This window comes from Pinus tabuliformis, chromosome X (genome assembly GCF_031772625.1).
Source record: "Pinus tabuliformis cultivar Carrire ecotype Pingquan chromosome X, CPIR1, whole genome shotgun sequence".
Classification (NCBI taxonomy): Eukaryota; Viridiplantae; Streptophyta; class Pinopsida; order Pinales; family Pinaceae; genus Pinus; species Pinus tabuliformis.
The window spans coordinates 959,812,674-959,839,859 of NC_142308.1; the positions used below are offsets into that span (position 1 = coordinate 959,812,674).

A 27,186-nucleotide genomic window follows, 5' to 3' on the forward strand; every position below is an offset into this window, starting at 1 on the left:
ATTAGATATCAATAGTTCAACAGAGATACAAAGTACAATGAGAGATCAAGAGAATGAGAAAGTTCACCCAAATCTGAACAAGCTGTAGCATCAAGATCACTGGTAGCAGCAATTGAAGTAAACACATAATCAACTTTGGCTCACCAAAACCTTTTCTTACTCTCCAAGTCTCTCTCTCTCACAATCTCCTTCTCGAATTCACAATGCACAAGTGAGGTGAGATGATATGAGACACATATATAGGAGGAACAATGAATTATTGACATAAAGGAGAAGCAATACACATGCCTTGAGGAGGAGTTACATTAGCCATTTAGGGAAGAGTAACTCATGCCATTAAGGAGAGACAATTCAAATTCCATTATGGAGAGGTAACATATGCCTTAGATTAGAGGGTGAGAGGAATCTTTTATGACATGCCTTTAATGAGTGAGTCAGAGAAATCTTGCATGCCATGCCTTGTAAGAGGAATATTTATGACATGCGTAAGAGGAATATTTATGACATGCGTAAGAGGAATATTTTATGACGAGTCTTTTAATGGGAGTAAGAGAGTGTAAGAGCGTTAATGAGAGTGTAAGAGAACATTATTGAGAGCCATGATCAAGAGATTTGAATTTCTTTTTAATAATAATATAATAGTATCATAAGAATAATAATAATAATTTGAATGATAATATTGATAATTAAGTCGAAATTGAATTGGTAGGATCGATTGATGATCAAAAGGGATTTTCCATCAACAATACTTGATTACCAATTAATGCAAGGTGATTTACTATTTTTGGAAAGTCATACTTGAGACTTTCTATTTTTAGGCTTTCTTATTTTTAGATTTTCTATTTTTGGAAATTCATCCCTGAGCTGCGAAATTTTCAACATCTGACATATGAAATTGTTATTGGAAATGTATCGTTGAAAAGGCTTCTGTCTATTCATTGAGGAATTGTGTCAAACAAACTTGTAAAATGTGAAGATATTGGAAGCTTTTCAAGCAAGCTATAAGAGTAGAATGGTGTCAATTTTTTTATCGATCATTCCATTTCATATTTCTAGTACCTAGATATAAGTATCTTAATTTGTTTACTTCATGGACTGACATTTCCTTCTCTATTAGAGTATCTGCTAAACGGATTTTTGGAAGGTTGTCATATAGGAACGAAAATTAAATTCTCTAGCATATAGAGTTGACTCTATTTCAATTCTTTATGTGCAGTATGTCGGTACTTTATCTGGCGTTAGCTTTTAGAATCACTTGTACATTCTTGAATTTGAATGCATTTTCCTCTTTGCCATTTCTTTGTCAACTTTTATTTGTAAATTTTCTTGCCTGTCAGAGGTGCACTGAGATTTTAAGGGGTTTTCTTCCTAGCCTGCATCCATTGCTCTGTTTTTTAAGTTTGCATCAGGACGATATCTAGCAACATTCTCAGAAATAGTAGACTTGAATTGAAAGCAAAAAGTGGTAGGATGATAACCGACCTCACGGAATCTCCTGGGAACTAGGAAAGTTTTCAATCTTAGCAATGCATTTCATTGGAAGAGGATATTTTTTCTAGTGGCCTTTTGTGTGGAATTACTTGAGAAGATTGCTTTTTTCCCTTATGTTCTTGCTTCCCGATGGTTCTCTTGTCCTCCTATATATCTTTATGTGACCAGCTGTACAGGGCAACTCTTCTTCATGCACACATTACCTTGATTTTTTGATACTATTTTCTTTAGTCACTGGCTTCTTACATTCTTTTGAGAAAATCATGTTTCATCAACATCACTTCTCTGTATGAATTGTGCTTCTATTATTTTGACTGTGTTTTGGTGTAACTTGGGCATTCATGCATATAATGGTAGGGTACATATGATATGAATGTGATAATGTGCAGCTCCATAAATTGGATATACGATATGTGTGCTCCTGAATATTCGAGTGATTGTCTTTTGGTGCATCTCTAACATGGTGGGTGCTGCAGCTGGACATGCTACAGAATCCTTTTCAGACTTTGTTGTTGGGCATGGAGAGTTGTGGTCTGCACAGATATTGGCTGCTACTGTCAGAAAGGTATGATGGTACTATTCTATATTATGAGTAAATTTTTTGTTCAGTCGGTGCAAAAAAAAATGGTTGTTTATGGATTAAATTCATCAGATTTCTGGTTTTGACTAGAATTGCATTTTGTTCTGTAGCGTGGACTGTCTTGTGTGTGGATGGACACTAGAGAGGTCCTTGTTGTTAATCCAACTAGCTCCAACCAGGCAGACCCTGACTATGCAGCATCAGAGGAAAATCTCAATAAGTGGTACTCACATACTCCGGCTAAGACAATAATTGCTACAGGTTTTATTGCTAGCACTCAAAAGAAGCTTCCAACAACCCTCAAAAGAGATGGAAGTGACTTTTCTGCGGCAATCATGGGAGCCCTATTCAGAGCTAGGCGAATTACAATTTGGACAGATGTGGATGGTGTGTATAGTGCAGATCCTCGAAAAGGTAAACACTTTGGCTTACTGGTTTGTTTTGCAGGCAGTATTAGAGTTTTTGTATACTCCTTTTGTAATTAAAGAAAGGTTGCCATTCTTGTTGAAGGCTGAAGCTAAGTATGGAGTATTTCTTTTGTGTTGTTTTGTCTCTGCCTTTTCATTTTCTTCGAACTTCATTATATATTCTGGTTTTGTAACTCTGCAGTTAGTGAAGCTGTGATATTGAAGACACTATCTTACCAGGAAGCCTGGGAAATGGTAAACCTACAGTCTATTACTTTTTGCTAAATATGGTCATATTTTCTTTCAAAAGTACATGTGAATTAAAATTGACATTTGTGCATTCTTGGGTATGAATTTGTGTTCTGACATGCGTTTTGGGTTTTGCAGTCATATTTTGGGGCAAATGTGTTGCACCCTCGGACAATAATCCCAGTTATGAAGTACAATATTCCTATTGTGATAAGAAATGTTTTCAATCTATCATCTCCCGGGACAAGTATATGTCATCCTTGTATTACAGAGGCTAAAGAGCTTGAGCCATGTTCAGACTCTGATTCAATTGTAAAAGGTTTTGCAACCATCGACAATGTAGCACTTGTAAATGTTGAAGGGTGTGTAGCAATTCTAGACTTTTGTATTTTTTGTTGTTGGATTAGCGGAAAATATGTTTGGTTTTTGAACGAAAGGTAATGAAAACCTGGGAAGATGCAATATGAGGAGACTTGTTAGGAAGTTCATGCAGCTAAGATATGGTGGACTGGTACTATTTCTGCAGAACTGGAATGGCTGGTGTTCCTGGTACAGCGAGTGCAATTTTTGGTTCAGTCAAAGATGTTGGTGCAAATGTTATTATGATATCACAGGTATCAGTGCTAGAGAAGTGTATTTCTCTAGTTTGTTTCTCAGTTCCATTGTCGCAGACATACTAATTTTCTGGATCATGCACAGGCAAGTAGTGAGCACTCTGTGTGCTTTGCAGTACCAGAAAAAGAAGTTGGTGCTGTTGCAGAGGCCTTAAATAAGAGATTTAGAGAAGCTCTCGATGCTGGGCGGCTTTCACAGGTGAATTTTGATTTCCAAAGCTGATGGCAAAAAAATGGGCAGTATAGGCATAATGTAATTTTGCAGTGAAACTCTACCTAGATGTTAGAATGCTCAGGTTTTTTAGCCTGCTCAGAAAATGTAAAATAGAGTGAATTTGGCAAGGAAAATATTCCTGGTTAGTAGATGAATGGTAGTTTTGTTGTGGTGAGGGATAGAACTGGTGCTTTGGAATCTTGGATATACTTTCATTGTCGTAGATGCTTTAGAACCTCTAACACTTCTCTATAATCTGGAATTAGTTATCTCAACAATTTCTTATTTCTGGAGTTATTTGCTCTATAAGCTAGTTGGGTCCTGGTGATCTACAACTAGAGAGAAGTTTGCTTAAACGGTTAAGTTAGAAATTATGCCATTACTGCTGCTTGTACTATTGTGATACCAGCATTCATGTGGTAAGTTGAGCTAAGCATTCTTTCCCACTAGATAGTAATTTTCATTACTTTTGTTTTTATTCATGCATGCCACAGTTAGTGAATAGACTATAACTTTACAGAGTAGGCATAACTTGATTTTGTCAATCATCTATTCTCTGAGTTTTTCTTTCCGGAGTTATGTCTGAATGACAATTGCAGATTATGCAGTATTTGAACAATAGTTGTATATATATATATATATATATATACTGATTATATAAATGCATATTTTATGCATCCCACTGGCTTTTCTATTTTTCATTGTGTCAACTATGAAACATATGTCAGAGAGTTTCTCCCTTGCTTGTAGTCTCCTTTTTCCCTGCTTTTTGGTTTTAGTGAAAATATGCTACGACTCATGAGGTATTTAATCATGTCTTACTGGTCTGATTTGTACCTGATACTATACAGTAGAAATAAAATGCAAATAACAGAACCAGACACTCATGTTAAGATGTCGTCAGAACATAATTAGACTGATAAATAACCTGACATTATTGGCAAGAAAGATAAGATAATTTTATTAATGTCTAAGGAATGACCACTAAAGTAGGCCAATGGGACTAAAGAATACATCGAGTGCGGGTACAATGTGGGAGTGCAAATGCAACTCCTAAAAATGGCAAGGCTAAATCTAGGATACATTGAAATAAAGAAGAATACAACAATAGGACAGCCTCGTAAACATGTATATAACTGGATCAAAGGCCCTGGTGATGTAGAAGACTAAGTGAATAAGTCCAGAGCTGGAGGTCGATGATGTCAAGAATGTCCAAGTTTGATAGCTGATGGCGAGTGGGGTGACAGTGGTGCTGTCTTGCTATCGGAGACCTCTAGGTCCAATGCCGTGACTGGCTGCATGATCTTGGGGGGATGTAGGAGTGAGGGATACTCCTAGCATCCAAGGCTGACGGAAAGAAGCTCTGGATAGTGGATAAGTCTCCGGCTGCTCTACTGGGGCATGGAATGTATCAATCACGTTAAAGGTTAGGTGGTCAATTAAGGTGAATTCCAGAATTGGTTTTAAGTGGTCTAAGGTTGGTCTAGGGGGCTTATCAAGTAACAATCTCATGCACAACAATCTCAAAACCACTCAATTTTGAAATAAGTCACAACAATAATATAATTTAGTGCTCAAAATGACTTATAAACCAGTTGAAAATGTAAATCTAGGGTTTGATTAACTTTTAAGATCTGAAAATTGCAAGGTATATAACAGCCAATTAAAACAAGATGTATAGCCCTAATTATGCAGCAATATAAATCAGTAAGGCAAATTTTATGCATTAAAATTATTTTAGTTAAAACATGCAAGAAAACCCTAGGATTTTAGGTTAAGTATATGCAAGAAAATCCTAGAATTTTAGGTTAGAAATATGCAGCAAAACCCTAGACGTCCAGGGTTTTTTATGGTTGAAAATTAAGTGTAAGCTAAACACAACCCTAAATTTACCCTAACACAAAATAAAATTTGAATTTATAAAATATGATTGACTAGGTTAATAGAAGAATAATAATATTTTTTTGGGGCATATAGGGTCGACTAAAGACTCTCTTGAGAGAATGTCGGTATATCTAGGGTCATATCTAAAGTTGTCCATTATAAACCCTAGAAGATCCACCTAGTACCTTATAAACTCCAAGATAATTCAAGGGAAGATACTCCACTCGTAATCTTCCTAGGGTTTTAAAGAAGGGATTTTACTAGGAACAATATGAAGAGAATGCACCTCCATCGCTAGAGAAGTACAATTACACTTATAATCACCCACAAACAAAATCCAACAAGATTAAATGAGTCTTCTTAAGCTATAAATGATTTTAATCCATAAACACTAGTCATGAGCATCCATAATGTTGTAAACCCATCCATAAAATATCTCCTCAAGAAGTCACTTTAGCTATCCATCCGTAGCAAATATAGAAGAAAATAAAGTCAAAGTAGACAAGTAGTTGTTCTCCACAAGTTCTATCAACGATTTACAAATGAGGACTGCTTCTCTTATTTATATGAGAAATCTAGCACCCTTCTTATTAAAATAACAATATTTTTCGGACATAAGCTTAAAAAAAAGTAAAATATGCCTTCATCTCTTCACAAATTCTAGAGATAAGGTCACAATATATAAAATATCCATGATACAAAAGTAGATAGGTCAATAAGGTCCCTAACAATGCTCCCAAAGTGAAGCAAAGATGCTCTAATGCCAAGTCATCCCTCATAAATAAATGATAAAGGCCACATGTGTGGCATAGATGATCTCCAAGAGTGGACAACTCACTCAAAAATGGTGTGTTAGGACTCCAATATGAAACATTCCCTCCAAATGGTGCAATGTTTCATGCTCCAAATGACATATCATCTCAAAAAGGTGTCACATCAAATGGTGCCACATCATCTCCAAGAAGGTTCTAAGGCATCTCAACAAGTGTGCAATGCCCTCAAAAGGCCTAGCATCCTTCGATGGAAGTAGAACAACCTCTCAAAGGGGTGGGACAATGTCAATCAAATGTGCAAGTAGCCCCTCAGTGTCCTTCAAGGGACTTATTACCGTTTGGATTAACATTCTTGTAAAGGTCCAACAAGCAATGTCACAAGGTTCACCAAATTTGAACCTTGAGGTCTGAAATTCGGCGAACCCAAAAACAAATTTCAGATTCGTTTAGGTTCGCCGAACCTGAAATCTGAACTCGAAGGTCAAACCTGATTGAATTCGAATCTCAAGTCGAACCTAAAGTTGAATTTGATTAAAAAAAGTGGGGTTCGCCTTATGGATTAATAGATTATAACTACTTGATATCACTGCCGAACCTCATACGGACCTCATCGGAAAATTCAAATTCAAATCGAACTTAATCGTTGCCAAACTCAAATTCGAACCCGAACCATGTGACATAGCCAACAAGATGCCAGGGTGGCACCACATGGGACATTTTCCTACTATCACCTCGACATGAGTCCCCACTCTTTGGGCCACGGTCCACCTCCTAAAGAGCCATGGGAGGCTTCCCTACTCAACACAAATCCTCCACCACAAAATCAATAGACTGGTGCCTATGAAATCTCCTTATGGTTATGAGGTCTAGGAGTTAATTTGAACAATTTCCAATCTGAAAATGATTTATTACTGCATAAAAGTGCAAACCAGCAACCAAAACACCCAATAAATGCAAAAATAAACCCTTAAAAAAGCACAGAATTGAGTGTGAACAACCCTCCCCAATCTCAGGATGAATGGCCTTGATGCTATGTTTGATATGAGACTGGGAAAAACAATTTGGTTTGCTGATTTAGACCTGCAAACCTGTAATTATGTAGAAAAACGCAGAAACCAATAAGCTACAACCCACCTTGTGGCCTCCCACAAGCCGTAAAATATGCAAGAAACTTATGGATATGGGTTGGAAGTGCCAGTACTGTGAAATATGACTTCAATGAGCCCACTATCATTTCAAAGGACTGAGTATGTCAAGAGATCTTCAAATCTGGAATTTACTACTCAGTTTTAGGGGTTAAATCCCCACTAGGGTGAAAACCCAATTTTTTATTTATGCAGATTTTTTATCCTAGCAAGCTTGGGATTGATTATTCACTTCAAATAATGTTTAATAGACTTCTAGAAGTGAATAAAATGAAGAGGATTGAAGAGGTATACTTTGAAGGGGATTCACTTACCAAAATGGTGGCTGTAATTTGTTGTTACAAACTTACAAAACTCTTGGACAGCAACTTGTTTTGCTTGATATTAGCTTTTCCCTGCACACAATAAGTTGTTGAAAATGTAACTAGTTTCAATTTTCATAACTGTTGTTGTACTCATTTCAATATGTATCCTATGTAACAAACAAAAGAAGAAAATAAAAAATTATTATTAAAGCATGGGTTTCATGCTTCTTATTGATGGTCTTCTAGGTAAAAGCATGTTCTTTATGCATCTAGGGTTTGTTAGGTTTTAGGATTTATTGTCATGAGTCAAAGAAGTCAACATCATGTTTATAAGACCCTTTTGGGCAAAATGTAATTGGAAAAATAATTATTTTTGAGTCTAGAAAGTCTTGGAAACTCCAAAAGTACAAGTCAGGCCTGGTAGCTTCAAGTCGACCTACAGGAGGGAATTCGACCACTTGAAAGGCTATATAAAGGAGTAGTTCGACCTCATTTGCCACACTCCTACCAAGAAGTTCGATTTCAAGGAAAAAGTTCGATCTATAGCTATGAAGCAAGAAGAGTGAAGGTCTAGAAGGAAAAAGGAGGCAAAGAAATCTTGTTTTTGGGCTCTATTTTTCCCACACGTGCGAATTTCTAGGGTTACTGTAGCTACAAAATAGGTCGAAATTGCAGATCTGATTTGTAGTAGGACTAAGTGTAATCTCTTATTGCTGGAAGGAAGAATACTCTGTCTTGACCTCTTTGACCTTGGGAGGAGCTATCTTGCTCAAGGGAGGTCTCAAGAGGAAGCTGGCTTAGGGTTTTTGCAGCTGCTACAAGGGGCCAAAGTTGCAAGTTTAAGTAACAGTATTGAAGCTGGTAGGTCGAAGTTGAAGTTTGAAGCTGGTTAGTTAGATCAAGGAAGGACTTGTTGGAAGGGATGACTTGGTACTTGGAGGAGGACTTGGTCTAGGTTTGGGTCTTTGTTGTCTCATTTGAAGCAGATTCTATAAGAAGAGAAGAGTTTTCCCCTGACTGAGAGCCTAATTTTTGTGTCCTTTGTTGTAACTTGTTACTATTTTTGTTCTTGATATTTGTTTGATTAAAAGATCTAAATAAAGAACACAAGAAGACTAACTAAGTTCACAAGAAAATATTAAGGTTAGAGAAAAATTGATTTAATAAGCTGCCACTTTGAATTTTCCAAAATGGTGTCAGAGCTAAGATGGACAAGAAGGTAGTTGGAAGGATCATCTTGTGGACACAAAGAAGGGTTTTCTTGTCAAGGGGAATCATTTGTGGAAGAAAAGAAGTAGACAACCTATTGCTCTAGAAGGAGTGTTTCTACATTGAAAAAGATGAAGACTACAAGAAAGGTTGTCTCTTGAGAGAAGGAGATCTATTTAAAGGCTCATTGAAAGGCATCTTTGAAGAAAGCATCGAAAGGATCTTGGTATCATTCATCACTCTTGAAAGCTATTGTTGGAGGAATCCTAAGAAACATCAAATAAGGACATTATTAAAGTTTCTTCAAAGGTCTTGAGGGCATCACGAACGGTTGAAGACATAATCAAGGAAGAGGAGAATCTTGGTTATCAAGTATCATATTACTCTATGTCTGAATCCATAGGTCATATGGGTTCTTTTTGCTAGAAGAGCAATAAGCTCGTTGGAGCATCAAATTTCTTAGCATGGAAGAAAAGGATTGACCTGGCACTTATAGAACATGAGGTAATGGAATATGTAACTGGGGAAATTACTGAACCTAGCAAAGACAAGACTCAAGAACTAGCAAAGTACAAGAAAGGGGAAGTAAGGGCACAAAGGATCATAGTTGAATCCATTAAAGATCCTCTTGTTCCATTTGTTGCAAATTTGAAAACTTCCAAGGCTATGTATGACAAGCTAGTGAACTTGTACTCTGTAAGTACATCAGGACAAAAGATGTCTTTGCGGAATAAACTATACAAGATGAAGAAATCAAAGGATGAGGACATGACATCCTTTCTAATGAAGATCTCTCAATTAAGAGATCACTTGCAGGGGCTTGGAGAGACAATTTCTGATTCGGAAATGACCATTTGTATACTAAATGCATTGCCATTAGAATGGAGTAGCTTTGCAACAAGCATCTACTCTAAGAAAGACTCAACTCCTTTTGATGAGTTGTGGGTTCAGTGTGTTTTGGAAGAATCTAGGATCAAGGTGAAAACTGACATTGGATTAGATGAATAACTCAAGCCTTTCTAGCTTGAGACAAGAACTGAAGAAGGGAAAGTTCGGGAAGTCCAAGAAGAAAGATATGTCCAAGGTTCAATGCTTTAAGTGCAATGAATATGGACACTATTGAAAGATGTGAAATATCTTTATTATTGAAGAAGGCACTCTGGTTGTCAGGTTCTCTAAGAATATTAATCTTTCCTTTAGGATAACATGCATTATTGTTTACTTTAGAAGGAATTTTGATTTTGCATAACATCATAGAGAAAAGCACGTGATAATAACATATGTAGAGTCTACTTGGTCAAGTTGCTCTATAGAAATCATCTAGTCTCTAAAAGTAGATAGATAAACCAATTTGCATATTGTTCATCCATGCATTATCTAACATTATGTTAGAGGTAGTCATCTTGCTAAGGTGGATCATCATGATCCTATAAGAACCATCATTTTGGAGGTTCTTGGGAGAAGCATTATGACAAGGTTAGTATACATTCCATGTAATGTGGAAACAATACTATTAAAGGGATGAAGGAATGCAATGGGTCAGGATGCAGGCTCATTATGAGACATATAGCTAGATGATGGAATAAGAAGCATAGGAAGATATATTGAAAGCTAAGTTGCACGAAACAGGGAAACGGGTACGAGTTTCCAAAACAGGCATGGGTACGTACTACGAAATGTGACCCCCCCAAATTTTGGAAACAGGGAAATGCTATATATATATATATATATATTAGAATTTAGGACATTTAAGAAATGTTATGTGCAATCATAAAGCATACATGATACATTATAATTTATTACATTTAAAATTTAAACATTATGATTAAATTTACATCACATTTACTCATTAATGATCACATAATAAAAATAGCAATATCGGAATATCCAAAATCAACCTTTATTATATATCCGAATCTGAAAATCAACCTTTATTTTATATATGAGGCTGCAAGTACAATAAAGACTATGAGGCTGCAAGAACTATAAAGATAAAAGACTAATCCTCATCAAAAATAGAAGCAGAAGCATGCTCAATAATGGATGGTGGCGCTGAAGAAGATGATGGGCCAATTCCACTTCCAGGCTAGACCTCAATATTCAGGGTAGCAAGAGAGAGATCCAAATCAGGACTTTTTGCATCCACATCCCATTCTTTAGAAGGACCACTGTTGTATTCTGGACCCCTATGAGATGCAAGGCGAAGGTTGGAGTGCACATAAACAAGATCCTTTGCCTTCTGTGAGCCCAACCTATTGCGCTTCATAGAATGAATAAAACCATAGGTGCTCCAATTCCTTTCTGTTGATGAAGAGCTTGCCACTTGTGAAAGAACACGAATGACAAGGTTTTGCAAATGTACACCATTTTATCCATGACAAATCGACCACCTAAATGGATTCATGGTGCTTCTCTCCTCCAAATCTGATATATTTGCTTAATTATCTAATCTTGCAACAAAACTGGCAAATTCTTCCTTTACCTCCCTGTGTAGATGAGATGGAAATATTCTCATAAGGGCTTTATTCACCGCATTAGCCACCTCTCTATCCTTATGGGGTGCCTTCCTCTTCCCATTGCTTTGAGCAATAAGCTCCTTATCATAAAATTTGGGGTTTAAGGCATGTGCTAAAGTGTGCAATGGAGTGTTGAAATTGTTCCAGCTATCAACAACGATTTTCTTGACTAAATCAGCAAAATGATCATCAACAAACAAAAGTTGTGGAGACTCTTGTGAAATGATTTCCATAGTTTCTCAACCATGGAATCCATGCCATCATATACCTCTCCTAAGAAAGGTTGGTCAGTGTCAGCATTCTGAAGAATCTCAAATGCAGGGGTTGTGAACTTTAGCAAGAAATCTATCTTGCTCCACCAATCCTCATCAAGGCACAATCTACGCACCATATATCCACGCTCTGAATCTGCTTGTCTCCACTCAACCCAAAGTTGACTCACCACCATAGAAACTAATGCATGCTTAACCTCAACAAGGCGACGCAACATCAGGAAGTTTGAGGCATATCTTGTCTCAACAACTTTTAACAACTTTAAATTGGAGTACTCTCGAAATATTGCCTGAGATTGGTGGTGGCTGGTGATGAATTTAACAATTTCCCTTGCTTCCCTTGTGATTTCCTTTATTCGTGGAACTTTGTTGTCGATCTCCTCTAAGATCAGATTCAGATTACGGACAATGCAGGGTGTCCAAAAGATGTGGTCATACCTCCCCTCAATAATTAAACCTACAACTTTTCAAACTAGTGCATTATCCGTGATAACTTGCACCACCCTGTTAGGCCCTATTTGTTCAATAGCTTTTATAATAACATCAACAATAAACTGTGCATCTTTTACCTCTCCTGAGCACTCTTCCGCCTTTATAAACATTGCTCCTTTGGGGGAAGTGGCAATGATATTTATCAATGGTCTGCGCCTTGTATCTGTCCTTCCATCTGAGGCTATGGTAAGTTGGTAACCCCAGAGCTACTCCAGGAAGAACGAATTGGTGATAAGATATCCTCCACAAGGTCCTTCTCATTTTTGAGAAGCTGAGTTTTGACTTTCTCATAGTTGGGCCCCTTGTACCCTTGAGGAGCTTTGTTAATTTCCCTTATCATTTCTTGCCAATAAGGAGAGCGAACAACATTGAATGGGATACCACATGCATAAATGCACCTAGCCACTCTGGAATTAGTTTCTTCTCTCACTTGCACATTCACCAATTTAGCAATTCTGCTATCCTAAATTGAAGGGGATGCCCCTCTGGTATTTTTGGATGCTGGTTGTTCATGTTGTTGAGTGGCACTGACTCTCCTCTCCCTTGCTTCAACTACAATCCTTGGCTCAATGTTAGATGGAGCTTGAGGAGTAGCTTGACTAAGCTCATCATGCCTTCACTTAATTCCATCCTTCTCATCTTGCTTTCTTTGATATGCCCTCCTTGCCAATGGGTCTGTTGTTTTTGTGCAACCTACGATCCCCTGTCCTCCTCCATGCAAAAGATGTGCCTTCACTCTTGGGTAGGAGCCCTTGTACGAATTACTACAAAGATTACATCGCCATTTCCATGAGCCACCACCTCCACATTTTTGAATCTTTTGAACATTCCTCCAAAGAGGATAATATTCAGCCATTGGGTTGGCCCTGGGGCTTGAACTTGCAGGTGCACTTTGGTTGGAAGCCATTGTTGCAAAAAAAAAAAAAAAAAAAAAAAATCTGTAAAGAAAAAACGTTTTTCATATTTTTGGCAGCATAAACCCTCGAAAAATTGAAGAAATATAAGGAAAAAACTAAGAAAATGAATGCTTCTTACCCAAATTAATTTTCTGTAGCTGAAGCAAAAGCCAGAAAAGACGAGAAATATGGCTATAGCTGAGCCAAAAGCCAAGAATGCCGTAGCCAGAAACTCTGCACTCCAAATCTGTTGCTGAAATCTTTTTCTCTTGCTGCTGAAATCTCTTTCTCTTGCTACTGAAATCTCCTTTGCTCACTGTTGAAAACTCCCTAACTGAAACCACTACTCTCTTCCTCTTTTCTCCTTTGCTAAAATCGTTCGTCTCCAAGAGAAACGACTTGCTGAATTGTGTGATGAGAGAATGAGGCGATAGTCTTTTTTTTTTTTAAACTTGAGAGAGGCATCTAGAAGCATCCAAAAGATATTTTAGTCGCCCAATAAAAAAATTAGAAGCGGAAAAAAAGAAAAAGAAAACGTCAAGTTATAAGTGGAAACTCTGTTGTATGGCCTGGAAACTCGTTTCCGGCCGTACTGGCCATGTTTCCCCAGCGTGAAATGGGCTAGTATGGCTGGAAACGAGTTTCCAGGCCGTACGATACGAGTTTCCTCGTTTCTTGTCGGAAACAGACCCCTAGGCAACGCCTCCTGCAACTTAGTTTGAAAGTAACTCTAGGATAAGATTCATGTATAGAATCTTGTAACATGCTTAGTATGATGTTTTAAAAGGAAGAATTTTACTTACTTAAGAATTAAGACTTTCTCTAGAATGTGTAAAATAATGATTAACATCCAATATGATCTTTGAAAGAAAGTATTAACTTGGTAATCAAGTTCGATCCATCCTTGGGCACTCTGATGCATGAAGGAAGATTCATATTTCGATGGACCATGAGGATGTTGATGGAATGAGAAGGTCATCATGAAGAGCTAAGTTTGATTTTAATTATTGTTGGTTATCTGGTTAACATATTATTTTTCTACCTAGAAGGATGTTGTAGTAATACATGATGACAGTTGAGGCAAGTTCAACTGTATGGATGGAAATATATGAAGAATGTTGAGAAAAGCTCAAAATCTGGTACTTGGCAACTGTGAAGTCAAGATGTGTCCATCTTGGGATTGAAAGGTTGCAGTGTGAGAAGATAACCTGAAGGTCAAAGAAGATGACTTTCATAAGGAAGCTATGAATAACTTGAAGATTAAAAAGGCTCAATATAATGCCTTTATTATTGATGACGGGATGAAAGTGATGTGCAAGATTAATGACCTGGATCCTATCAGAAGATTGAAGAGTGAAGATGGCTCCATGATACCTCGAAAGGAAGCAGGCTCGATATGATGAGATGTAGAGAAAAGATGGAGCTATGCAATTATAAAGAACTAGTAGCTGATACTCTTATGAAGACAAGCTAGAAAGCTTGTGGATATGACTTCCCAAATAGAAAGGAAGTTTGGGATCTCCTCTGGTTTTGAGAGGGAACAAAGGAGTCTCCTTGAAAAGGAGCAAGGATCTATTCCCTGGAGAAAAGGGAATAGGGATATCCTCTTTGGTTGAGAGGGAGTGATGTTGGACATCACATGTGCATTCTCTTCTTTAGGTGATGAAAAGAGAATGGTGGAGGATTGGATAAGCATCTGTGGTTTCCTTGAGGATATAGAATCCAAGAAAGGAAAGGTACCGACACTCTTTGAGGATAAGACAAGTATCCAAGAGAAGAGTGGTCGAAGAGGACCGATATTCTTTGAGGATTCAAGAATGGTAATCCAAGATAAGAATAGTCCTAAAAGGGCATATCTTGTGAACATCTAGATGGGGTATGTGCCTTGTAGAGGTAGTGCGGTATCACACATAAAGCCTCCTAGCATAATGCTCTCGAATGAAGTTGAGTTTGTCAAGTTAGGCCTCAGTGACAATGATGGTTATAATGATGACACTTACAGTTTTCTTATCAATCCGACTCTTCTTATGAGAAATCTTCAGTTGGAGAATGATGTTGTACTGGTTGTACAATTATGAATGCCTGCCTAGTTAAGAGGGAGTGTCGAAAATGTAACTAGTTTCGGCCTTCATAATTATTGTTGTACTCATTTTAATATGTAGCCTATGTAACAAACAAAAGAAGAAAAGAAAAAGTTATTATTATTAAACATGGGTTTCATGCTTCTTATTGATGGTCTTCTTGGTAAAGGCATGTTCTGCCTGCTTCTAGGATTTGTTAGGTCTTAGGATTTCTTGTCATGGGTCAAAGAAGTCAACATCATGTTTATAAGACCCTTCCGAGCAAAATGTAATTGGAAAAAGAATTGTTTTGGAGTCTAGAAAGTCTTGGAAACTCCAAAGGTACAAGCTGGCCTTGGCAGTTGTGAAAATTCCTAGACTCTAGGAATCCCTACTGCAACAAATTTGAATCTACTTCACCTACTTGATTTTTAAATTACATTCATCAAGTTATTCTTCTGAATACTGAAGCAAATTACTTCTGCAGCGTACACTAATTAAATATTTGATCTCATGAAATAGAAAACAGAGCAAAGAACAAGATACATAGGACACACTTATTTTTGGACACAATAGTCCCCGGAAAAACCCAATGCGGGAAAACCGGTGCAACAGTTCTGAGGGTTTATTATTATGCAGGAGAAATATTTGAATACAAATCTAGGATGCTCATCTAGCAATCCTTTATAGAGAAAATACTGGCGGAAAATCTGAGTGAGTTTTACCTCACTTCACTCGACAGAATTCCCGCTGATCTGGCACAAGACGAGCTAACCTCGGCTATTTTTGCGCTGGCACTGCATCACCTTCTCTACCCTCTACGTCAGCTCTCCTGACAGTTCCGACAGTTCCCGACAGTTCTAGCAGTTTTGACAGTTCTGGATTCTGCGTGACAGGCAACTTTTCTGCGTCAGCTCTCCCGACTACTGCGCTGCCTCTCTGCAAGCTCTCTCCGCCTCTCTGTTCTGTATTTTCCAGAAAGTCCTTCTAGATTCTCTCTGCCCCTCAGCTGCAAGATCTCCCCAATCGATTTTCCTCCTGAGAACTTTTCACCTCAGAAAATCAATTTCCTCAATCTCTCTATCTGTGTTTCCAAATGAACCCCAAGCCTCCATTTTATACTTTTCCTTTTGAGTCTTCAACGGCCGAGAGTAAGTCTCTAATAAAAAACTAAGATTAAAACATGACTTGATTTGTCTTCTAGATAATTCTCACCCATATTTTGATTAATACCCATTAATATTTTAATTTCCCCAAGTTTAGACTTAGGAACTCCATTAAAAATATTAATTATTTTAATAAAATACAATCCAGGTGGAATTTCACCAAACGGTTTTTGGGTTCTTTAGAACTCATGTTCCTTAGCCTCTCCACCGATTTTCAAGGCTAGAGCACTTCTGATGCTACCAAAAAATAACAACAACTTCGAGTCTGCCTAAAGGAGGGAATTCGACCCTTTGGAAAGGCTATATAAAGGAGCAGTTCGACCTCATTTGTCCCACACTCATCAAGAAGTTTGATCTCAAGGAAAAAGTTCAATCTATAGCTGGGAAGCAAGAAGACAAGAAGAGCGAAGGCTAGAAGGCAAAAGGAGGCAAATAAATCTTGTCTTTGGGCTTTATTTCTTGAACATGTGCAAATTACTAGGGTTATTGCAGATATAAAGAAGGCCGAAATTGTAGATATGAGTTGCAGTAAGACAAAGTGCAGTCTCTTGTTGCTGGAAGGAAGAATACTCTGTCTTGATCTTGTTGACCTTGGGAGGAGAAGAGGAAACTGGATTAGGGTTTCTGCCGCTACTACAGGGGGCCAAAGTTGCAGGTCGAAGTAGCAGTATTGAAATTGGGAGGTTGAAGTTGCAGTTTGAAAATGGTTAGTGCTAGATCAAGGAAGGACTTGTTGGAAGGGCTAACTTGGTACTTGGAGGAGGACTTGGTCTAGGTTTGGGACTTTGTTGTCTCATCTGAAGCAAATTCTATAAGAAGAGAAGAGTTTTCCAGGTTTTCCCCTTGGAGGGGTTTTCCCCTGGTTGAGAGCCTAATTTCTGTGCCCTTTGTTGTTACTATTTCTGTTCTTGATATTTATTTGATCAAAAGATCTAAATAAAGAACACAAGAAGACTAACTAAGTTCACAAGCAAATTTTAAGATTAGAGGAAAATTGATTTAATAAGCTGCCCCTTTGAATTTTCCGACATAAGCCATTATAACTTTCTTGGGACAATTAGATAAATCCTTGAAGCAAAACCCAAGTGCCAAAATTGGCTAAATGATGAAAATTTAAGCTCAAGCTAGTAAAATATTTTTTGTTTTTGTTTGTTTGTTGATTTTTATTTTCAAATCATAGTATACAAGGAATTTTGAAAAAGATCTTGAATTTTGAAATTTGATGAGGTGAAAATTGGGCCTACCTCTTCTGATGTTGAATTTTGATCACAACTCTCCCTAGATCAACCCTTTATTATTTGGACAGATAGTGAGTTTGAAGTGCTTGCACTAGTCACCCCCACTCTTGTGTAAGACTTTTACTAGTGCTGAAATTGTACTAGGAATGATTCCCTTTGGAATACCATCGGCCAATGGATAAACCATGAAGCTAGGGGAGATCTAATCCTCTAAGAGGACTCCTTGATAAAGGTTTGTTCAAAATTCAAATTCTGATAACCCTAGTCCAACAAGAAGAAGGTGATGCCTAGTGTCCTAACCCTTCTTCCACATGACTATGTAGCCTCTCAATGGATCGATCCAATAACTTTGTGTAATTTAGAAAAAAACTTGAAAAATATCTTATGAAAGCACAATAATATTTACAAGAGCCAAGAAAAGAAAGAATAGAAAAACCAATCCACAAATCGTATATAAGATGATGTACCAAAGAAGGTCTTGGCATTAAGGATTTCACATTTTCACAACATGCTTTGCTAAGGAGGGAGAGCTCTATATTTATAGATGAGGCTCTCAACATCTATTCTCCTTTTCTTCCCAAAAAAGGGTGATTTGTCATCCTCAAAATACTTGGTGACTAAGTCAAAAATTAAATTTGTCTTTTACATTGCTTAAATCCCTCTAAGGAGGTGAGGTGTCCCAACAAAACAGGGCCAAAATATCATTAAGTAGGGTTGATGTAGCCTAAAATCACAACATTCTTTTAGATCCTTGCTTGATTTGACTTGACGTAAAATTACATGTGCTTGGAAGATTCAACGACTTCCTCAAATGGTTCAACGTGCCTCTATGTTGACCTCGACGTCCTCCTAATGGTTAATAGAGGTGGATGACTCCTTTCTTTTGTTCCAAAGGCTAGCTGGGTGTGTTTTTCAAGGCTTGATCTTAATGATTGATGAGTTGTCTTGAGTGACTTGAGGTTGAAGTAACTCTCCAACAGTGAGTAGAGGTCCAACGTTCCATTGAATTGGCTTGGAAGGCTCTCCTAGCCTCTACACATGTGGCCAACCCCTTAGAAAAGTGACCCCAAGTGTAGATCTCCAACACCCTTGCTGATATGAACATTTCAGAACATGGGTTCTCGTGCAAAAAAAATTGTAGATGACTTTTAACGTTCAAACTAGCAAGGGTCCTAGGAGGGGTTCCTAAAGGGACAACTACTAGGTCAAGGGCAACGATGGAGCAATAGCCCACTGTCACCTCAGCTAAAGCTCCCTGCTACCGATGGGAGGAGACTTGGTAGTAAAGGGAATCACTAGAAGGATGAATCAATGAAGAGAAAAGGAGTGATTCCTAAGGCCTATTCGCAAGAGAGAATCAATTGTACAGTTTGCTTGCTTGAGAAGCAAGGTGTAAGGTTCTCTAAGAAGGGCCAAGGGAGTTTTAAGGGCTAGGATTTGTAAATGAGACTTATCAAGGAGGAACCTAGTCATAGAAACCCTTGTGAAAACTTGGTTTCCAAATGGTCTTTGTAAAATTATCTTCCAAAAGTTGTGGGACCACACAGGACCAAGTGGACCCAAAGTTAGGTCAATTGGGTGGAGTTGATCAATTAGGGGTGTGCTTGACCTAATTAAGGGGGAGAAGTGGATCAAAGGATAAATTTTTAATGATTTTAATGCAATGATCCCTATGAGGTCACTAGGCAATGGGAAACCAAGGGCAAGAATCGATCTTCGATCTAGGGCTTGGAATATCTCGAGATCACACCGTTGGAATTGCCTCAAATTTGGAGGTCTCCTGGGAGACACAACAATGTAGTAGAGGGCAAGAGATCAAATTTTTTCAGTGTGTAAATTGTGAGAAATTTGATGCCCTAGGTCACTTATTGAGGCTAGGCCTAGAAAGAAAGAGAGAAGGTGAGAAAGATGTGCTTTAGAGTGATCACCATTAGAGGATCAATGCCTAATCCTTTGGGAGAAATGGAGTCAAGGATATTCCAATGCTTGGGATGATTTCGCTTAGTCAAGGAGGCCTATAGGAGAATTTCGCATGGAAATTAGGGCATTGGACAATTGTTTCAAGGTATTTACACTTCGATATGCAATATATGACTACTTATCAAGAGAAAATTTCGACAAAATATATCTAGGAATATTCACTTTATTCATACATGGCCCATGACATGATGCAACGCTATAAAAGACAAATTTCCACAATTTCACATAAGAAAAGCAACAAATTTCAGCCTAGTATAGCGAAAATCCCCAACAACATGCATGTGACATAAGAAAATCACAAAATAACATTAAAAGAGTACTTACATGTATGAAAAAGTATACCCAATCATGATTATATGCCAATAGTGAAGCTCCAAGACAAAAATGAAGAGATCCAAACATCAAAATTCATCCATTCGTCCAATTTCGTCCTCCAAAAAGAATAGCGAAAATCTAACAAGAGGGAATGATCCAATCCAAGTGACGATGATCAAAATGATTCATCACACTTGTATTTATACACTTCCTAATGAATTCAATTTAGCTAATTAGGCCTAATTTTGCCCCTCAAATAAAATAATGTGCATAATAACAAAACCTTTAGTGACAAGCCCACCAAATAGCTCAATAATGTAAAGATAAGCGTCTCAAGAGGGTCGAATGATCATCAAAGTGAGTCGTTCAGCCTTTGAGGAGGCCTAATGAAGTCCAAGGGGTGCCATAATGAAGAAATGGACTCGAAACATAGTGGACAAAGGGTTGGCCCCTTGTTATCCAATCAAGAACCTGTGGTGCTCCCAAGTGGGTGGGGTGGCACAAGGACATTCTCACGGGTCTTCAAATGGATCAAATATGCTTGTAGACCATTTGTAAGGGCTGGAGTAATGACATAAGCCCTCACTCTGTAGCGGGAGGCATCTTGGAACATTTGCCAAGTGTATGGTGCAACTGTGGAGCCACCTAGGCATGGTGGACCAGGTGCATCATCTTCATCCCAAAAATGGAACACGAGCAAATAATGAACGCTGTTGGGGATCCCTGTTGCTATGGTGGGCTCTCAATGCTCACTCCACAAGTTCCAATGTGGCCCTCTCGAGGGGCTGGGATCCCGTATAGGGAGACCAAGCCCTAAATGAAGACCCACCCGCAATCCTGCATAAGATCCAATGCATCCCCTTTGTTGATTTGGGGTAGCATCAGATGTGCTCTAAGCCTCAAATTTTGCAGGGAGGCTTGGGCACATGCATTCCAAAGAACCCAAAAACCGTTTTGGGAAATTCCACCCAGAGATGATTATATTAAAATAATTAATATTTTTAATGGAGTTCCCATGTCTAAGCTTAGGAAAATTAAAATATTAATGGGTATTAATCTAATTGTGGGTGAATCTTCTAGATAAAGACGGAGATCAAGTCAAAATGATTTGAGCCTTTGATTAGGAGTTAATCTAGGCCGTTGGTTGTTCAACAGGAAGATATGAGAAGGGGCTTGAGGGTCATTTCGAAAATACACTGAGAGATCAAGAGATCGAATTTCTAAAGTAAGAAGTTCTTAGGAGGAAACTCTGATCGAAGAGATCTTTTGCAGTAGAGGGGGGGGGGGGACAATGATCCGGAGGAAGATTTCCACATCCAGAGAGGCAGTGGTAAGAGGCTGAGTTATTCCTAGTGCAGGAACTCGCGAGTGCAGGAACATGCGAGTGCAGGAACTGACGAGTGTAGAAACGCGCCGGTGGAAGAACTCGTGAGTGCAGGAACACGCTAGTGTAGGAACGCACGAGTGCAGGAAGCGTGAGTGTCAGGGTTGCTTAGGGAATATCTTTGCCAGATTTTCTTGCTATTTGGATTCCCAGTTGGGCATGCATAGATGTACTCAGATTTCACTGCTGCTTAATAATAATAAACCCTCAATTTCTGCACCGGTTTTCCCGCATTGGGTTTTTTCGGGGACATTTGTCCAAAAATAACGGTGTCCTATTTGTTTGTATTTCCTTGCTTAGTTTCTATGTTTCATAATCATATTTAATTTGGTCTGGGCTGTTTCAGTAATTTACTTCAATGTTTCAAGAAGAAATCTGAAATAAGTTTGTACTATAATTTACGATCTAGGTGAAGTAGATTCAGTTGGTTGCAGTGGGATTCCTGAGATTGTTAGATCTAGGAATTTTCACACCCTTGCCCTTCAATGAACAAATCGTTAAAATAATCAAGTAATAATACTTACAAATCATGGGATCAATGGAGCACTTCATGGTGGCATGCCCTTCCATAGTGGGCTTTGGCATGCACAAGTGTCTCCAAGTTCAATAATGGGTTAACCAAGGACCCTATTAGGTGGTTTCATCCTCTAAAGGGGGTGGCATGTCCATAGTACATCCTTTAAGAGGTAGATGGCGGGTGATATAATAATGAAATGGAGTGGGGGAATCAAGGGAAACATCCAGGCCACATGTCAAGGTGCATGAGTAGCTATAATAAGGGAAGCCAACACCTGGGTATATGAGTGTAGGAGGGAGCAAATTGTGGTACATGAGTTACCTCGACCTTTGTTTTTCCACCCTTCTTCATATGCTTTTCTCCTTTAATTGATTTTTCTTCATAACTGCTTGGGGCTCCAGGGGATGGAGAGCATGATGTGTAATATATAGCAGTAGATACCCCGTTGAGGTGGGGCAGTTCATCGCTTTCTAGGAGTTGGGGCAATCGTGGGTTCCTTAATGATGGAAGGGGCTCATTTAAGGCCCATAGGAACCCAGGGTAGTGGTCATGAATAAGGGGTAGAGCTCAAGTTTGGCTTTTGCCCACGTGCTAAATTTGTATGTCCTGACCATGTTTTGCATTTTGTGGTACATTTGTTGTTGAAAGTGGCCAAATTATACTTTTTACTTTCTTTTTAGCTACATCAACCTCAGGGGCATCGTTCCAAGCCAGACCCAAGGTGTGGACAAGGGGAGGGGGAGGCTAACCCTATGTGGATCCAGTGGACATATGTGGACCCGGATGTGAAAAGAGATGAATGGGGTTCAAATGAGCGAAAAGGGAGTAATATAGGTGGTGTCGGGAAGCGAGACCACGCAACCAAAATCAGGATTTCCCATGTAGTGCCAGCCCTAAAGCTAATGGCCAGTAAAGGAGATCCCACAGGACTAGGATACAAGGGTAACCACGAAATCAGGCAATGGAGACAAGAATACAAACCTAACCCACTCTTTCCGCCGAATCCCCCCACCAATTCATGCCCAAAAGTTCCCATGACAAGTAAGGAAAACTACTCAACTATACCAATGAAAAGCCATACCTTTGGGGTCGGGAGGCCCACCTTCAAACATACATTCATAACAGATGGGCGAGGGACCACATGGCTGGCTTAAGTGGCAGAGAAAATGGCACATTGAGCTATCTGGGGGCTGCAAGGGGTTGTTGGCTGCCGACTGAGGACCATCTAGGAGAATTTTTTTCCCATATACACTACCCACAGGTGGTGGGTAAAATTTGTTTGAAATTGGGATGTGAGCTCTCAAAAAAGTGTGCGAAACTACTTGAACGGGAGGTCATGAGAACACCAACAATCTCTTGGTTATTGTAGACCTGTTGCCTTCACATGTCAAAGACCATGCACATGGGGCAACATGTTTTTGTGGTGTCTTATGATCACCCATGCTTAGTATTAGGACATAAAACCAACAAAACAGTAAAAGTATGCAAACTTAATATAAATGCAACTAATCTACCATGAGAAATTTCATATGATGTTAGTTCTAATGAGAAAATCGGCATGCAATGCATCCTACCCTAAAGTGCATATAGTAAGGCTAATACTAGGTGTAATCATAAAACCAGTGCAACTAACATATCATCATATCACTATACATATGCCTGCCAGTATGATTACTCATGAACAAAAACCCAAATCGTATGCGGATATAATCACATGGAGGGTAACGTGGTGGGGAGGTGGGACAATGTGATCCCCATTCGAGGTAAAAGGAAGCCCTAGGGGGATAGGTCAATCTAGAGTCCTAGGGTTTGGAGACAAGCCCTAGTCAAAGTTTGATGTTCTAGGATGATTCTGTTTTGTAAATCTAGGGTTTGCATCAAATTCTAGTAGATGCTAGTCATGATGTTGATTAAGCTGTGATTGGTTTTGATTGTTGGAGCTCATGTATAAAATCTAGGGTTTACATAGTAGAAAGTCTAACATATGAAATTTGAAAATTGTTAGATGTATTAATCTGATTTGTCTGTAGGGTTTGCTATATGAAAGATCGTGTCATGTCATTGAAACCCTAGATATAATAAGTTTAATACCTTGATGAGCTGTGGTTGTGATTTAGGGTTTGTACCAAGACATGGGCAAGAAGTTGAAGAATTGTAGTATAGTCTCTTGCTGATTATGTTTGTAAAATGCTTCCGTTATTATAAGATTTTGATATGGCTAACTTCATGCTTTTATAAGTTTTGGTTGTACTTGCTATCTAAGTTGTGCAGGTACACAATCTTCAAGGTCGTGAGGAATAGGATGATCAAAAGAAAGGTTGAAGTGGTAAGCATGATATGAACGGTGATGGTGACTCTAATAAGAAGGATGGAAGTCACGAAAGATTCTTCGATGACGAAAAGAAGAAAGTTGGTCTCCCTAGATTAAGAGAGAGCTTGGATTAAAAAAAAAAAAATTCTCCTTGGTTGAGAGGGAGAGCATAGTTTTGATTGGAGAATGAAGTTTGAAGGATATGTTGTGGTATGTGAAGTTGAAAAGGAAAGATTCGGTTGATAGGCCTATTGTGTTGAGAAGCAACATCAGGAAAACCCCGAAAGTTTGTGTTTATTTATGAATATGTGAAAGTATATTATTGATTGGGGTTGTGTTTAAATCTCTCGAAGGTTTTGATAGCATGCTGGTTACCGATTAGTTTGATTGGGAGAGATTTGTTGTCCTTGATCTGCTGGATCAAGGAGAGGCTTTGTGAGTGAAGCATTGCCTGGGAGGACATCTGGCCGACACTTTGTGTTGATGTCTAGGTCCCAAAGTAGGGAGGGTGGCATGGGTCATAGAGCTCTGACCATGGATACACACCTAGGTCCCTGGGTTGATGGTTAGCAAGTAAGCCTGATGGTACCTAGAGAGGCTAAAAGCTTGAGTCCATCTTAGTCCCACCTGGATAGATTTCCCTGGTCAGGAATCTAGTCCGTGGCATTGCGGTGCCTAAATTGTTGAGAGACCAATGGATAGATTGCCCTAGTCAGGGATCTAGTACATGGCATTGCGGTGCCTAAACTTCTTCGTAGATGATGTATTTTGAGATCTTCCATGTACCTTTTTGATTATATGTAAAAATGAATACCTTCCTAGTTAAGAGGGAGTGTTGAAGAATGTAACTAGGTTCAGTCTTCATAATTGTACTTGAAGTCAAAATGTAATATTTGTCGAAAGAAAAGCAAAAGAATTTTTATTATTATTCAATTGACTTGTTAAAGCATGGGTTTCATGCTTGGGTCAAATATTATAGGTCAAGCCTCCATTGTAGGCTCTAGGTTATTGTCAAAGTCAATGTTTAAAGACTCCTCCATCCATCAAAGTCTCCTTGCTATCATCATCAAGTTGGCTTCCTACAAATAATCTCATGTCGGCCTAACTACAGTGACACAACTCTTCATGAACACATGTCGGCTCATTTAAATGGACAAACAACTATATATAAGGATGAGGACTTCGCATTACTAACACAGAAATTCGGATAGGAATTACAGATATGAGTTTCGGTATCATTTAAGGAGTTCGGATAAGTAAATTTAGTTTGATGCTATGGTAGATATGCTTCGGTGATAGTACAGTGGATAAGTTTAAGATGAATTGCAGTGATGATTTCATAAACAAGCTCGACATGCCTTTTTCAAATGATGCGGATAACAGTGAAGACTTTCAATGATATATCATAGTCAAGAATCCAGTGCTACCACACAATGAATGATTCGATGCTGCCATAGTATGAATAATTCAGTGCTACCAAAGTGTGAAGAATTTGGTGCTACCACAACAAAGGTCTCAGTGCTTCCACAGTAAGAAAGTCTCCATGCTAACACAGTGGACAGTGCTATATTAGTGAGTAATATGACAAGGTTGACGTGATGGATGGAGGTAGTCTTGAGTCTAGTTTGTAAGGGTCTTGGTCGTCTCATCTTAAATCTACTAAAGGAAAAACTTTCACTGGGGTTTCCCCTAGAGTGGGGTTTTGCCCTGGCAGTGTGCCTACATCTTGTGTTCTCTTCTATTTGTTACATGGCATTAGTCTTGATGATAAGAAAAAATAATTCTAAAGAACAAATAATAATAATGAAAACATCACAAGATAATGTCATAATAAGAGAAATTGTTTAACTGCCCACCTCCTTGGATTTCTCAACAATAGGCACACCTCATTAGGTCGAGTTGCACGTGTTGCGACCTATGAAACCTGAGCATGAGTTCCATATCCATACCTTCCAATACATTTTGATAAGATTCTGCATATTTATCCACATTCTTTTGTAGTTCTTGAATGTCTTGGTCAGTGAGTTTTGCAAATGTAGAAACAAGATTAATCTCTCTTTTACGATAGTCCACTTTGTATAATTTTGCATATTAGGATTAAAATGGAGTCGCCAAGGTGAATTAAAGTGCCTTGATAGATGCTTGCTTCACCCTACAAGCATTAACTTTGAAGCTCAATGAAGAACCAGGGCTTCATTCTTCCAGCGGAGTCGCCAATAATGATATGTCAGTATGTCGTATAAGGAACAAGACAGACGTCTCATGTCCCCGACAACGACGCCAAAATGTTACCGCTCAAACTAGCAGGGATCCTAGGAGGGCATCTTAAAGGGACAACTACTAGGTCAAGGGCAACGATGGAGCAATAACCCACTGTCACCTCAGCTAAAGCTCTTTGCTGTTTACGAACTTCCATCGATGGGAGGAGACCAGGTAGTAAAGGGAATCACTAGAAGGATGAATCAATGAAGAGAAAAGGAGTGATTTCTAAGGCCTATTCACAAGAGAGAATCAATTGTACGGTTTGCTTGCTTGAGAAGCAAGGTGTAAGACTCTCTAAGAAGGGCCAACAAAGTTTTAAGGGCTAGGATTTGTAAATTATACTTTATCAAGGAGGAACCTAGTCCTAGAAACCCTTGTGAAAACTTGGTTTCCAAATGGTCTTTGTAAAACTATCTTCCAAAAGTTGTGGGACCATACGGGACCAAGTGGACCCAAAGTTAGGTTAATTGGGTGGAGTTGATCAATTAGGGGTGTGCTTGACCTAATTAAGGGGGAGAAGTGGATCAAAGGAAAATTTTTCAATGATTTTAATGCAATGATCCCTATGAGGTCACTAGGCAATGGGAAACCAAGGGATAGAATTGATCTTCAAGTTAGGGCTTGGAATATCTCGAGATCCCGCTGTCAGAATTGCTTCAAATTTGGAGGGCTCTTAGGGGACACAACAATGTAGTAGAGGGCAAGAGATCGAATTTTTCAGTGGGTGAATTGTGAGAAATTTGATGCCCTAGGTCACCTATTGGGGCTAGGCCTAGAAAGAAAGAGAGAAGGTGAGAAAGATGTGCTTTAGAGTGATCACCAGTGGAGGATCAGTGCCTAATCCTTTGGGAGAAATGGAGTCAAGGAGATTCCAATGCTTGGGATGATTTCATTTAGTCAAGGAGG

The 27,186-nt window shown here is 38.7% G+C and overlaps 1 protein-coding gene across 1 annotated transcript in view; it reads left to right on the plus strand.

The window, feature by feature from the left end:
* Positions 1–27,186, plus strand: part of LOC149142899 (bifunctional aspartokinase/homoserine dehydrogenase 2, chloroplastic-like) — a 287,370-nt gene that overhangs the window by 105,095 nt on the left and 155,089 nt on the right. Inside the window, exons 4-9 of the mRNA XM_089453184.1 lie at positions 1,968–2,056; positions 2,182–2,485; positions 2,681–2,733; positions 2,866–3,089; positions 3,254–3,341; positions 3,427–3,540. Of these exons, the coding sequence (XP_089309310.1) occupies positions 1,968–2,056; positions 2,182–2,485; positions 2,681–2,733; positions 2,866–3,089; positions 3,254–3,341; positions 3,427–3,540 (872 nt within the window). The remainder of the gene's footprint in view (positions 1–1,967; positions 2,057–2,181; positions 2,486–2,680; positions 2,734–2,865; positions 3,090–3,253; positions 3,342–3,426; positions 3,541–27,186) is intronic.